Here is a 14,149-nt window from a genome sequence, read left to right as displayed (position 1 = left end):
AAATTAATTATCGGGACATCTCAAACCAACCTCATGAGAGTGGTCTAAGTTATAACTGATATAAAACAGTGCTGAGATGCTTCTTTATGGACCATAGAGGTAGATGCACTGACCACCATATTAGTCTGGCATTACAATGATGACACTAATGTGGCTTAAAATGCAACCACTTTGCTGTATCGCATGATAAATAGCACCTTAAGTAGGTAATTGTAATGACCTGTACATTTTGCAGTGCATAGCATTTTGATGTTAATTAAATTAGGTCGGAAAATGCTGTTAGGAAACCTGTAAGGTCTGCAAGTGCTGCATCGCCAACTAATCAATTGCCATTATCATGTCCGGGACAAAGGTCTCGGCCCAAGGGACGTGTTGGATTCTGCTGTTTCTTCTCTCCTCTTCGCACAGAACAAGGTGCTCTGCACAAGCAGCACAATTTTATGGCCACTGAGGGATGATTTTACAGTTTAAGAGTAATGGCTACCCATAAAAATAGTGGCTCATCATTTCAGAAATGACAATATATTGTGAAACTAGCCAGCACAATGGCTGTATTGTTGGTGTGCTGTCTAAACATGAATCCATTATAGCAGCACTACTGCTGCACCTTCAGGAGGAAATGTCTGGGTAAATGTCTATATCTGTTGCATCAAAAAAAAAAAAAAAAGTGTTCAGAATCTGCAGATTTGTTGTTGTACAACAAAACACTTTAGGACACAGAGTACTCAGTGAGCCTCAGTGGAAACATACAGTGTCCTCAACAGATGTCATTATGTGGATTAGGACTGTCTCTCCCGCTCTGCTCCCCTCCTCCCTCTCGCCTCTGACCCTCTCATTTATCCAACACGAGGGAGGGGGGGTGGAGAGACGGGATAGACTGGCAACAGGTTTCGCCACACTGGCCAACATACTGTACTTAAGCTAGCAAGCACCTCTTTGTAATAATCTGCAGAGATAGAGAGTCTCTTATATGGATATCTTCATCAGCCTTTAACTGTCAGTTTTTCTTTTTTTGGGTGGATTTGTTTGTGGAAGACTTATAAAGATGATTAAAACCATGTTTCAACATGCGAAGAAACATCCAGGGGTAGGTTCCGTCATTCATTTGTCTTTTATATAGTCAGAGATTTATAAGCAAGGCCTAAACAGCTGACTGTAATTTTAGACTGGTGTTTGCTAACAGTTGCACTTCTAAACTGCAAGTCACCGAAAAAGAGACACAAAACTGAAAACATGACAGTGAAGAATGATAGAAGAAGATACATTTGAAGTCAACCGTATAAATGGCATGAAAAATGTACAACACTGGCTCGACGCTGCTGAGAGCAATATGTTACTTTGCAGCTTAAAGCGTGGCACTAGAATACTAATTTGCAACTACAACTTATGTCTTAAAAATGCAGTAAAATACTGTCCACAAGAAATACTAATGGTATTCATTAGTAACCGAGTCCCTTTCAATTTCACGATGACAGCTCAGTGATTACAGAAAGCTTCAGAAAACTAATAAGTGGACCTTAAAGTCTGGATTCTTTTGTTACGACAATTATAACTCCTTTCCTGATCAACTTGTTTGAAACAAGTACTGTCAGTGTATAATTACTCTGGCATCTTAATTTGCTTTACCAACATAATAAAATGAAAGCAGAAGAAAGACACAGAAGCTGTCTTTTTTTCTGCTTCAAAGCTGTGCTGGGCTGACCCAAATTTGAGGATTGACGTTGTTGGCTTGGCAGTGCACCAGAAAAGTAATAAGGGCAGCGTCAGTATCGAACCCCAGCGAGCATAAAACATTTCCTATATCGGTCAGGCTGATGGTGAAAGGTGAAACCCTCTGCTGCGTGGCTCGACATGAAGAGATCAGCACCGGGGATTGGACAGCTCCCGGCACACGACAGTCTTCATTATTTTCTTGGTGTTTGTTTGAGTGTCAGCGATCAAAGCTGACCTGCTTTGTTTGTGTTTATATGTGCTGCCGCTTCAGTGATGATCTAAGTGAGGCATCTGCAGTAAGATACAGTGTGTGTGCAGCGCACAACGTGAACCTTTTTTCAAGGTTACGCCAAGTTCATCGAGATCTTACTTGGAGAAAAAGCAAACAAAAAACATGCAGCGTGGGCACACTGTGCAGTACACGAGTAAGACAACATGTGCTAGATACACAAGGAAAAAAAGTCTGTTTTAGTTGATGAGTATATGAAAACTGACTACAATCCTACCGACGCTCAGTCGTGATTAAAAAAAACAAACAAACCCCCCCCCAAAAAACTGGAAATACTTACTGGTTTCAGCTCGTTAGCTTACAAATGCAAATCAGCATCTTTAGGTTTCAGGCTATTGATGATCAAACAAGAAATATGGAGAAAATTATGATGAAGCACATTTGACAACGTGTTGACAAGGATTATAAAGAAAGGTGAGAAATCATTTAATCTTAATTGATAATGCATGCAGACGACTAGTTTCATGTTAGTGCATAATTTATTTCTTATTTATTATATTTGGTTAATTGGCACCTTGGATTCTGGGTGATATTTAACATTAATTAAGACAAAAATATTAATAACACAATCAGGAAAATAATCTGCAGATTACCATTTGTATTAACTGACTGTTGGCTGCAAAACTATTCAAACTTCATTTTGACACGTGGGTATGAGAACCAAAAGTCTATAAAATGCTCTGAATGAAAACGAGAGCGTAGCCACGGTGATGTCACTCCTGATTTTTAATGACACCAATACTTTTAACCTATAAAGGCAGCTTATGTAGGGGAGAGCAGTGTGTCATGATTTATGAGATGAATCATCATCAATTTGCAAATGCTGAACACACTTTAATGACCACTAAATCACTGTGATTTTTGCTTTCCGCAATAATTAGTTGATACAACAAAACACATCTTTCAGCTTTTCATGTATTTTAAAACTTTTTTTTTTTGGAGACCTGGAATTTTAATGTGGCTGTCTTCTGTTTTTTAAATGTGCTATAGGCTGTAAACAAAATAGGCGTGACAGTCAACACAAAATATATTTTTTGTGACATTTTTCATAGTGCATAGGTATAGTTTTTCATTTCAAAATTATTTTTTACAGTTCAGTGAGATACATACTGTACTTGCAGGATAGAAGAAAGTATCAATATGATACTAATGCCGGCTTTGGTATCAATTCTACTGATATTTGGATTTAAAACGTAAAACTAGCACCTGAAACCATGAAAGTCTTTACTGAGATCACAAATCGAGTCAGCAGTGGATTCGTTTTCTCAGACTTTTATACAACTGCACTTCATTTTGAAACCAGAACTGTCAAATCCTGCTAACTAAAGCCCTTTTAAAGGCACTTCTGCAATAACTTCCCAAGTCTATCTATCATATACAGTCTGCTTTAAGGTAGAAAATATCAAAGCTTTATCACCAGACTTTCTCCTAATCAACAACAAGGCAAGTGGCAACGCAATCAGACAGAAGACAGATGTCGAGATACAGCTGAGCAGAGACATCCTTCAGTTCAACCTGATCAAACTGTCATCTCTCTACAGCTTGACTAGATCTGTGTGGGCTGCGAACAGCTGTTCGCCAGTGGTGTGACTCTCCCTCTCCATCTTGTATACACAGTATCACACAGTAAAATAGACAGGAAATTTATGCCTATGTAGTGTTGATAAATAGATGCGCCATGGTGAAAGGATTGTCACGCCTAAGCTTTGGGTGTTTAAGATGACACATCACATTTCCCCCCTTCCCCTTAATGTACTTTTTAAATTTTTAAATCCCAGCATCATCACCTCTCAGGATATCAGATAAATGTGTCTGCATAAACACATTCATGACTGTGCGTCTGAGAGCACCCACTGGGTGTGTAAGCTCATTTTGTGCACATTTGTGTGAGTGTATGCGTTAGGTGTGCCTCTGCCTCAGTGTGTGTGTGTTGCCGTCACTCACTGTGACAGGTATAGCGTTATAGGAGAGGCTGGCACACACAGACGCGGCAGCTCCCTCTTCCACTGCGTCCTTGCCCGTTCAACCCAGGCTGACAGTGAGCTGCCTCACACATGGCCTGGTTCTCATGCATATGGAGGAGGGCAGGGAGAGGAAAAACAGGAATAACAACTACCAGTATATGTGTGTGTATTTCACACAGGCTATGTTCATGGTACATATCACAGCCAACCACTTGATGGAATGTGTTTGTTTACCACCTTCTGTCTCTGTGCTCTGGGACTAATGCATCCCTTCTCTCCTCTACTGTCCTTTCCTCAGTTAATCCCTCAATTTTTCTTCATGACTCTGGGCATCACAGGGGCCGCCCTCTACCTGATCCGTCTGGCAAGAGGGCCGCATGTCACGTAAGTTTTCATATTTTTTGTCTGCACGCCGTAGGATTCTTCCACTTTGCTGTTGCTAGTGTGAGTTTACAGGTTTTGAAATGTTGGCTGATTAAAGCTTGATATCAATTTGATCATTTATAACAACTGCCTGGACGGTTTGGTTTTAATAGCTGGTCCCAGTTTTGATCTGGGTCTCTGCTGACATGACATACTCTATTTTAAAATCATAAAATCGGAAAGATTTGGAGTCAGCGAGTGGATGGAATACATAAAATGCTATCACCTCTGAACCCCAATGTCACCTGTACAGATGCGTTAATTTCTGAAGTAAAAAGAACTAAATTTAACCCCTGCTTCTCTTTAAATGTTAATTCGCTATTACTTTCTGTTGCTAAACTCTCTTAAAGTCATTATGGATTTGGTAAGACCCCTAAAATGGTCGATAATAATTCAGTCAACTAAGTATTAATGAATTGGTAAAAATTGTGGCAATAACAACAAAGAGGTTCTTAACCACCAAGGATCTGAAAATTAGGTCCAAATTACTGTCAAATTACTAGTCAGACACTCAGAGTCCATCTTCTACCAAAGCCAATGTTCCATATCACAATTTGAAATAAAGGGATAAAAGTTCAGAAACAACATTTAGCAGGTACCATCTTTGCCCATGCTTCTCCAAATTTCATGACAATCGATTCGGTAGCTGAAATCTACCTCTCAGCTACCTGTTGGTTGAAGCCAAACTACGATCGACAATGTCTTCATGCTTTTAATTTTCACAATCCAAAATCTAATAAATCCCACATGATCATTACAAAAATCAGTGTCTGAAGGGCAGACAAATAAAACCAATAATTTTTGTCACAGAGGAAACACTCCACAGCTGGAAGGAATAGTGGATTAAAATATCAGGATCAGAGTCATCTTCAAGCCTGATGAAGGACACAAGCCATCTGTTGGTCAGGTAAAACAGTTGTTCTACATACGACCAGTGTTGTTGGAGTTTTGACTTTTCCAACTAGTCATCATCAGTTTTGCAAGCATTGGAGAGCTGGTCAAACTTGGGATTACTTTGGTTTTAACAACTATGAAACCTGTAAGCCAACAGACCTAAAGACCCCCTCCTCATGCAGCCTCTAAATTAACAAAGTTCAAAGACCAGAGTTATTATTCTTTCACTTAGTCACAGCCACAAAAGACCCAAATTCAACTCTAACTGCCCAGTTCCTTCTAACATGAGCCTTAGACAATTAAATTTTCAAGATAAAAGGACTTAAATCACTTAAGCCTAAGTAAAGGCTTCTATAGGACAATAATCCAAAGCAGAGTTCACAACATGGCCTATTAAACAAAACAGAAGTTCTCCTCACCTCAGCATCATTAAAATCCACCCACACATGTTCAAACATGCTACCCATGCAAGTTTAAAGTATCTTAGAACTTGAAGTGATTGAACAAAATTGTCTGAAATTACCTTAATCAAGACTACAAACTGTCTCAGCTGAATACAAAAGAGCATTTGCCAAAAAGCAAGTTCTTAAGCACTGACTTTGTATGGTTAATGCCTATTTGCTTGATGGCTTGTGTTTATTTCCAACTTTAAAAACCAAAAGGATATTTTGCCCAGTGGTGCTGAAAACACTGCCACAGAACTGTAAGTATGCAGTGAATTCAATACGAGTATCAAAACAAAGCATAAACACTAAGAATAAGACAATTTAATCAGGTAGCTGCATTAAACTGTCACATTTTAGAACTGCACTAACTGCACTGAACTCGGTGACCGCTCACATACAGTAAATGTGCACTGCTCGTGTCCTACTTTGAGCTACACAAACCCACTTGTTCTGAGGGTCAGCCATAAAGCCTGACCTCATCACCAGCTGCAGACACTAGTGTTGGTGGTAATGGAAAGCGAGGAGGGGAGATATGCTTTCTCTGCCATCGGTCTCTCTGTCTCTTTGTTTGTGCTTTGGCGGTGTGACGTGTTGCCGGAGGGGAGGAGGAGGAGGGATGGACAGTCACAGAGGAGTGCTGTGAAATCCAGACTTTGGTTAATGAACAGAGGAGAACTGCCAAGTCACTGGGATGAGTTCACCTTATCTCATAATCGCTCTCTCTTCTCCCCCCAACTTCTGTCTCCATTCGGCATCCACATATTTATCTCCTTTTGTCTCCGTCCTTCTGTTGCTCTGTCTTTCTTTCCCTTGTTATTTGTTGCATCGTGGTCCGTTACCCTTGTTTAAGTCTTTTTCTCTGCACCTGCCTTACCTTATGCTTATGTTCTGTCTTTGTTCTCCTTTGTCCTCCTCCTCTTTATCCTGCATGCCATGAATCTCTGCACATGTGCAGCCTCTGGGATAAAAACAACAACCCGGAGCCCTGGAGCAAGCTCGACCCAACCTACCAATACAAGGTGACTATAATCCCATCACACACCAAGACCACATTTACACCAATCATGCCAGAAAAGTAATCTAGACAAGAATGGCATTGTTTCACTCATTCACTGAAAATCTCACATTTATCATCAGCTTAAAAATGACCAAAATTGATTCTGACAAACCAGTTCTGGCAAAATGTCAAATACATGACGCTGCTTCCTGGCTTTCTTCACGTCTGCTCAAACAAAGAAAAACAAAGTGTCTCTCAAAAACAAATTAAAGCAGATGGAACCGGGAGCTTTTAGTGGTTTGTTATTAATTTGCCTTACCTCTTGAACAAGGCCAGAGCTCCAGACAAACTAATGAAAATATAAACAAAACTGACCCAAAATAAAGCAGAAAAACAGCCACTTGACAGGACCCACTAAAGAACATTTGGATGATATTTTTCAGAGAAAGAGTGTTTTCTTGGGGCTTGAAGGCTGCGTTGCATGCTAGTGGAATGAAAGTCCCTGCAGACAAAAGGTCAGGACATGGCATGTTTAATTCTCGATAGGAAGGCAAAGGTCTCGCATCGAAATTCTACTGAAGTCCAAACAATGATCATAATGAGGAGGGTGAAGTGAGAAGGAGGGAAGGGACTAGGGGGGAGGTGAGGGTTTTAGTGGCAGACCAATCAAGAAAAATACATGTGGAGAAAATAATCACTGCCAGTGATTTCACGGCTGGAGGTCTGCGAGGCGTGCAGGACACACACATGCACTCGCACAGCATTTATTATCCATGACATATGCAAACTAAGGGTCGACCGATTAGTTTTATCAGGGCCAATGCCAGTAGCAGTTAATAATCCAGAGACTGATAACTGAAATTTGAAATTTAAATCAATTTGCAGTGCATGGTGTCAAATTTCAGAACAACACAAAATTTTAATGGTATTTACAGTGAAAACTGCAAACTTTTTATTTTTGTACTAGGGTGTAAGAATGGATTAATGCCAGAACTGTTTATTTTATCTGAGGAAAAGGTCTCGCTGCACAGTCCATTTTATAGTCTTCTTATACTACATTAGCCACGTTTGCCAGATCGTGCAGAGACAAAAAGGCTGTGCAGGATGTGTATGAGGAAAGAAAGACAGTGCTGGGATATGTGGTAGGAGTGACAGATGGCTTCACATCAGGAATTAGGGGGTGGGATTACATCAGGTACTAGCTCTTAGCTCATTTTTGTTTGCAGTGATGATGGACAGGTTGACAGATGAGATTAGGTCGGAGTTCCCATGAACTATGATGTTTACAGATGACCTTGTGATCTGTAGTGAGGGTAGGGAGCAGCTGGAAGAGAGTCTGGAGACGTGGAGGTATGCTCTGGAAACAAGAGGAATTAAAGTCAGAAGATGCAAGATAGAATTCGTGTGAAAATGAGAAGGAAACAGGTGTAACACTGAAAATGCAAGGAGCAGAGGTAGTGAAGGTGGATGAGTTTAAATACCTGTGGTTAACCATCCAAAGCAAGGGACAGAGGACAAAAGAGGTGAAGAAGAGAGTGCAGACGGGGTGGAGTGGGTGGAGAAGAGCATAAGGGTGGGATTTGGTACAGAAGGACAGAAGAAGTGAAAGAGAAGGTTTGGCAATGGAGATGGAGGAACTAACAAAGAGACAGGAGACCAAACTGGAGATGGGAGGTTTGACAAGATTAGACGTGGGCACATCAGAGGGACAGCTCAGGATGAGTGGTTTGGAGACAAAAATGAGAGAGGCAAGGCTGAGATGGTTTGAACATGCAGAGAGGTGATGGTGGGTATATTAGACAAAGGATATTGAAGACGGAGCTTCGAGTCAGGAGAAAAAGAAAGACCACAGAGAAGATTGAAGATTCATGGATGTAATGAAGAGCAGAGGGTTGGCATGACAGATGCAGATGCTTCACTGTAGCAAACCCTAAAGGAAGCAGTCGAAAGTAGAAGAAAAATCCAAACAACAATGACAGCGTTTTTTTGTTTACAGGAATATGCAGCGACTGAAAGTGGAAAAATGTGTCTTATATCTGTTTTCTAAGTGGATGTTGATAAAATGTGAACACTTTCAGAACACACTTTCACTTCTTCATACTTGTATATGCTCTTATACAGCGGTTGGGGTGCATGTAGCCCATGAACGAAAGTCAAGGGACTTTCACACACTTAATTTAAAAAAAATCAAAACAAAACAAACATATCTGCTACCTTTCCCTTGAAACACCGTTCTGATCACTCACCAGAACTGCTTCACAGAGCTTATCTGTGAAGTAACCTGCAGTGTTCATTGGTTACACAGCACACTGATTGGACAGTGGAATGGAGAGACATGTTTCTCAAGAGCACAGATTGGCTGTGATATACCCACCTCTCAAAGAACCATCCCTTTAAGTTGATTTATTTTATGTGGAACTCAGCTTAAAAACTTAAAGCAAAATGATTTGTCCAGGGCAATAATCTGCCAACCCCTACAGCAAACTGTTGTCCTAAAAGCATCAGTGGGATGAAAATATATATATTAAAAAAAAAATTAGACAGAGGCCACAGTACATGGTAGTGTTTTTTTAATACTAGAGGGCAAAAAGTTCTAGGCTTTTTTGGTTTTTATATTCCCCACTTTTTTTGTAAAATGCTATCCTAAAGACGACACTGATGAATTTAATTTAAGCAAAACAGATTTAAATGTATTCCTCCTTCCTTCCGCAGTTTGTGGCCATCAACACAGACTACAAGAACCTGAAGAAAGAGGGACCTGACTTCTAAAGGTCCTCCAGGCAACTCCAGGGGCACCAAGTTTAGCAGGACCTCCTGCTGTTATCTCACTGATGTGAAACTTCTTTCTGATGCTCTCTAATATACACTGTGAACAAAAATAAATAAAGATCACATGAGACAGATGACTGGATTTTTAGTGTTGTCATAAAATGTGTTGGTTTATCCAACTGACATACACAGCATTCAAAAAAATCTTTCAGTGGACTTTAAATATAAACATTAAGGTTTTTTTTTCTTAAACGGCTTAAATAATAAGCACGAATCAATCTGTGATAGCTTTATCATTTTTCTTTCTTGTATGAGCACTTTAACCAGGAGGTCAAAGGTCAGGGTCTTACTCTGAAAATCATCTCTGAGGCTGGAAGTGATCCAGCCTATTTTCTTAAAGCTGCACATATCAAAATTTACAATGTTGATATGTGCAGACTTTTCACCCTACTCTGCTTTACAACATAAACATGCTTGAGACATAAACAATTAAGCAAGAGTGTGTTTCATGCCTTCTAACCTTTCTAACACACTAACTTAATGATGTGAGATAAAATAAAGTTACATAATGCCAAGCTGTCGCCAGTTATCTTCTTTTTTACCAAGTGCTTTGCATCATGCTTATTGTGTTTATGCAGATTTATTTCACATCATGAAATGGAATAACACACCAAAAAACACAGGATCAGCAACTTCCTACTACTTAAAACACACACACACACGAATCACATCAATAGGGAGCTTCTGTCAAACAAAGACCTTATGATGGCAACAACAATTATTTATAATAATAATAAAAAACTGATGAGCAATTTAAGATACACTTAATTATGCACCAGGGATTCATAGATGAGAAACAATGGATGCCAAAAGTAGATGGAAAAAAAAGAAAGAGTGGACACAAGTGCCCTAAACCTGCATTCTTTCTAGTGGCCAGCAGGAGGAGACTCTTCTCGATGTTGATTTTATAGCAGTCACCTGACCCCATCACCATAAGACAATAAGATGGAATCAGTCTGCTATCAATTGGCAATCAGTTTGCAACTGAATTGGTTCAATTTGTAAATTAATTGTAAGAAATCAGTCATCTGTTCTGTTGCAGATCTGTTTCCATCGCCACACACACACACACACACACACACACACACACACACACACACACACACACAAAATCATATTAAACAGAAACTATTAACATATGCAGAGACGAGCCAGAACCTCACTGTTGTTCAAAAAATTCCTCCATAAGTAGTGACATGGTTACTGCAGGATGGCAATTTAACTGCAAAATGACATAAGTGCTCTGCAACTTGCTTTTATAGAACATAACTTTATATAAAATTATATTCCCAATATAACCAGAATAGATCCAGCTGCAAAGAGACATGCTGCACAGGAGTTGCAGATCAACCAAAAATGACTGCAACGTGTTAGCAATCCATTTGCATTTATAAATTAGATGGCAATTAGAGCAGGGCGATATGGCCAAAAATATTTATCACGATATATATTTGAAAATTTGCGATAACGATATAACTGACGATATAATTGATGCGAGACAAAATACAAAATACAACTCCACAATTTTACTAGCGCAAAAAAACCCCCCATCCATTTATTTTCACTTAAACAAGCAGCTGTTTATGTTTATGTGCATTAAAGCTATATAAAAATTTAACAGTGCAAATGCAAATTCCTTGCTGAAAGTTTAACCAAAAGGCATTTCCAGTAGAAATGGGCTGACATATCCTGAGCATAACCATGTATAATATCCACTGAAGTTAAAAAGAAGTGCTTTGCAACATTAAACTGCAGTGTGCCAAATAAAAAAGTCAAATACATATTTTTCGGACCATAAGGTGCACGGGATTATAAGGCACATTAAGCGAAACAAAGCAGTCAGATAAATCAAACTTGATTCAACTCATTCTTCTTGCTTCCTCCACTTCCGTACCATTGATTCATTAATGCTGTATTCTATCACAGCTGCTCTATTCCCGTGTTGTTGCAGTATATTAATGATTAACCTCGTATCGTGGATGGATTATCTCAGTTGTTCTCCTGACTTAAGTTTGGTCCATTTACAGCATCCTGCCATGCGATTGCATTTGTCTCTAACCATCAGGAACCTTCACGTTAACTTTTATCGAGTGGAAAAGTGTTAGCATTCATCCTGCAGCTTCACTGTTTATGTTATGCTAGCATAGCTGTGTCCTAGCGATCACGTAGCACATCATTATATACCAGCTAGCCCAATTTCAGTAACCCTACAAACGCCACTGCTGTTTAGTTTTCTGTCTTCACTTATGTTGGAAGCGATAGCAGAGCTGTACGTTTGAATTTTTTCAGAAATCTCTCCGTCAGAACATGCTATATCATGCTTAGGTAACTAGTGAAACTAGCGAGCTAACTCTTGCTAACTTCCTGCTAACCTCTAACTCCGTTAAATGTAATAAATTCTGTTTTCATGGATGCCTGGATGTTAAAGTTAATTGTTACACCTGGTAAAGCAGCAACGCTGATCGTTTTATTAAAGATGAAAGAATTTAGACAGTTTTTAACTCTCAGTGATGCCGCAGTGTTTGTTTGACTTTGGGATCTGAAGCAGGCAGAGTTTAGGACCCAGATTACTCCCAGATTTACGAGCACCTTGGTCTGACAAATACAGCAATAACAACGGCCGCTTGCATGTTCTACAAAAAAAAAAAAAAAAAGTGCTTTGTTGTGTATCTGACAGACAAACACCAAACCACTTCCACATCACTGAAGTTGCACTATTTTTACAAACCAATTCTGGTTCATCCGTTTCACTCAACAATCCGCTTTCCCCCTTCTCATTCTCCGTTGCCACCGTGCTTTTTCGGCCATGTGCGTATGAAAACAAAGGCACTGCGCATGCGCGTTTTACCCATATTCTATCGCGATATTTCATTTTCTTATCGTTGCCTAACATTGTACCGGTATTACCGTGAACGATATAATATGGCCCAGCCCTAATGGCAATTGCTTGCAAAAGTCAGTCTGAGTCAGACCATAATTGTCTGGAGACAGGTTGCCGACCCGGTGACCAGTTGGTTACCCCATCTATTTGTGATTGACGGCAACAGCGAAAAAAAAAAATATCAATGCAATTACTGAACAGCCACCAATTTTTCCTAGTCACAGGTAGGGATGGGTACCGGTAATGGCACCGGTTCTGACATAAACAGTAGTAACCAGACTGAAAAGCAGCGCACATTTCGGTGCTTTTTTTTCCTGAGATGTCATACACTTTGGATTCTAGCCAATACTTTTACCTTTGCAAGCGTAGTAGGCGGGCCCAGGTACGTACGTTCTTTTAGAGCAGAGCTACAGATTAAAAATGCCCAAGGCGAAGCAGTCAAAGTCTGGCTGTACTTCACAGGAAAAGATGCAAACTCAGCAGCCTGCAGTGCTTTAAGGTGATACTGTGCAAAGGAGGTAACTCCTCAAATCTGATGAAACACCTGGAGACGTATAGCATTTTGTTAAAAGCCGAGAAATGCACCGTATTTGATAGCTTGCTGCGAGACCTCACACCGTGCACATCTACTGCGGGTCGGTTGCCTGTTATTGGACCCGGAGTTAGCAACATCCCCCAAGAACCCGAAGAGTAGAGTCCTGGCCCCTAGCCCTGCCAGTGTAGCAGAATGATGACAGATGATGATGGCAGCAGCAGCCGTTCTTCTCTGGGTCAGTAGCTTAATGTTGTCCGTGTGTAATTTACGTTGAGTAGGCTAACCACGTTATTAAATTAATGCATGTAAGGTGAACTAGCAAACACCGTCGTAGTTACATGCGGCTGTCTTCTTGTTAGATGGCAGATGCTCCCTTCACCCTGGCCAAAAAGGCTAAAATGACCAAAGAAAAAGTGGAAAACAGCTAAACATGAGAGGTTTTTGGACAAAGTTTGTGTTTTTTCCATTGATTAAGCACTGCTTCCAGCCAAGAGTGAGACCATATATGCCCTATAGCTGCAGAAAAGGCTAACATTGTTATTTTTTTACAAATAACCAGCTGAACATAAGAGGTTTTTGGACCAATTTTGTGTTCTCCATTCTTTAAGCACCGGTTCGATCATAGTTTAAGCACCGGCACCATTTCAAAAGTACCGGTTTGGTACTGGTATCGGATAAAACCTAAACGATACCCATCCCTAGTCACAGGAAGTTGCCTTTCTATTTTAACTCTAAAACAGGTGATAAAGAAAAGCAAAATCGAGTCTTCAGTTCATAAACCAGTGGGTGATGTCATGGCAGATACATCTATCTTTTATAAACATGGTTTATGTACTGACAAACATGGGATTGGGCAATTTTTCCATGTCCATTTGAAGATGTACATTACATTTAAATGTCTATATCTTAAAAATACCAATCAGAATTAAAAAGAAACATAATCATATTTTCACCCAGCTTTAATTCAATTTCAGGGATTGCTACAAAAAGCATAAGGTCCAGGGTTGGTTATTTAGTTATTAAGCAGAAAATTTTAAGAACAGCATTCACATATAGGAAGATTTTAACACAGAATTCCACTCACGCTATTGGCGGTAATTAAAAGGTGTGTAATATTGTTACATAGACTATAAGCTTCTAATATTTGTAGCTGACTTTTCTATTGAACTTTTTCATAT

At 39.7% G+C, this 14,149-nt stretch overlaps 1 protein-coding gene across 1 annotated transcript; it reads left to right on the top strand.

Moving 5' to 3' along the window:
- The first annotated feature begins 855 nt into the window (after nt 1-855).
- On the top strand, nt 856-9,630 carry LOC100710162 (cytochrome c oxidase subunit NDUFA4). The gene is made up of 4 exons (XM_003451822.4): nt 856-1,087; nt 4,265-4,350; nt 6,685-6,748; nt 9,439-9,630. The coding sequence occupies exons 1-4, from the start codon at nt 1,046-1,048 to the stop codon at nt 9,493-9,495; spliced, it is 249 nt and encodes an 82-aa protein (XP_003451870.1). The 5' UTR covers nt 856-1,045; the 3' UTR covers nt 9,496-9,630.
- The last annotated feature ends 4,519 nt before the right edge of the window (nt 9,631-14,149 follow it).

Source organism: Oreochromis niloticus, linkage group LG5, assembly GCF_001858045.2.
Source record: "Oreochromis niloticus isolate F11D_XX linkage group LG5, O_niloticus_UMD_NMBU, whole genome shotgun sequence".
NCBI classification, from domain to species: domain Eukaryota; kingdom Metazoa; phylum Chordata; class Actinopteri; order Cichliformes; family Cichlidae; genus Oreochromis; species Oreochromis niloticus.
The sequence above is the reverse complement of the archived record's forward strand: the minus strand, read 5'-3'. Positions and strand labels throughout refer to the sequence as shown.